At 37.5% G+C, this 651-nt stretch overlaps 1 protein-coding gene across 1 annotated transcript in view; it reads left to right on the top strand.

Annotated features, from left to right (window-relative positions):
* LOC107701354 (single-minded homolog 1-like) overlaps positions 1-651 on the top strand; it is a gene marked incomplete at its 5' end in the record, with an annotated part of 17472 nt that overhangs the window by 10673 nt on the left and 6148 nt on the right. Inside the window, one exon of the mRNA XM_016503342.1 lies at positions 219-366. Within this exon, the coding sequence (XP_016358828.1) occupies positions 219-366 (148 nt within the window). The remainder of the gene's footprint in view (positions 1-218; positions 367-651) is intronic.

The following is a 651-nucleotide window of genomic DNA, read 5'->3' on the forward strand; positions in this document are numbered from 1 at the left end:
ACACACACACACTCAAACACACACACACACACACACACTTTGTATCTTTTTTTTAATCTAATTTTGTTTCAAAAATTTGTTTTTCTTTTGGTGCCACAAACAGTCATAATTACATTTTTTTATGTTCCACCCTTTCTGGCCCTTACAAACGTTTCATATATTTAATATGAGTTCATTAGAATCTGTTTGATGTTTAATACGTGTGTCTGTCTCTGCAGTGCTGGTCAAAGGTCAGGTGACCACTAAATATTACCGCTTCCTGTCCAAACACGGCGGCTGGGTTTGGGTGCAGAGTTACGCCACCATCGTTCACAACATCCGCTCGTCTCGTCCGCACTGCATCGTCAGCGTCAACTACGTCCTCACGTGAGTCCCACCAACATTTCCCTCTCAAACACACCACACGATCCAACAACGAGCGCATTTATATACACTAGCGCGCAAAAGTTTGGGATCAGAACGATTTTTAATGTTTTTTAAAGAAGTCTCTTCTGCTTATCAAGGCTGCATTTATTTGATCAAAAATACAGGAAAAAATGTAATATTGTGAAATATTATTATGATGTAAAATAGCGTTTTTCTATTTTAATATACATTAAAATCTAATTTATTCCTGTGATGCAAAGCTGAATTTTCAGCATCATTACTCCA

Source organism: Sinocyclocheilus anshuiensis, unplaced genomic scaffold, assembly GCF_001515605.1.
Source record: "Sinocyclocheilus anshuiensis isolate Anshui unplaced genomic scaffold, SAMN03320099.WGS_v1.1 scaffold1566, whole genome shotgun sequence".
NCBI lineage: Eukaryota > Metazoa > Chordata > Actinopteri > Cypriniformes > Cyprinidae > Sinocyclocheilus > Sinocyclocheilus anshuiensis.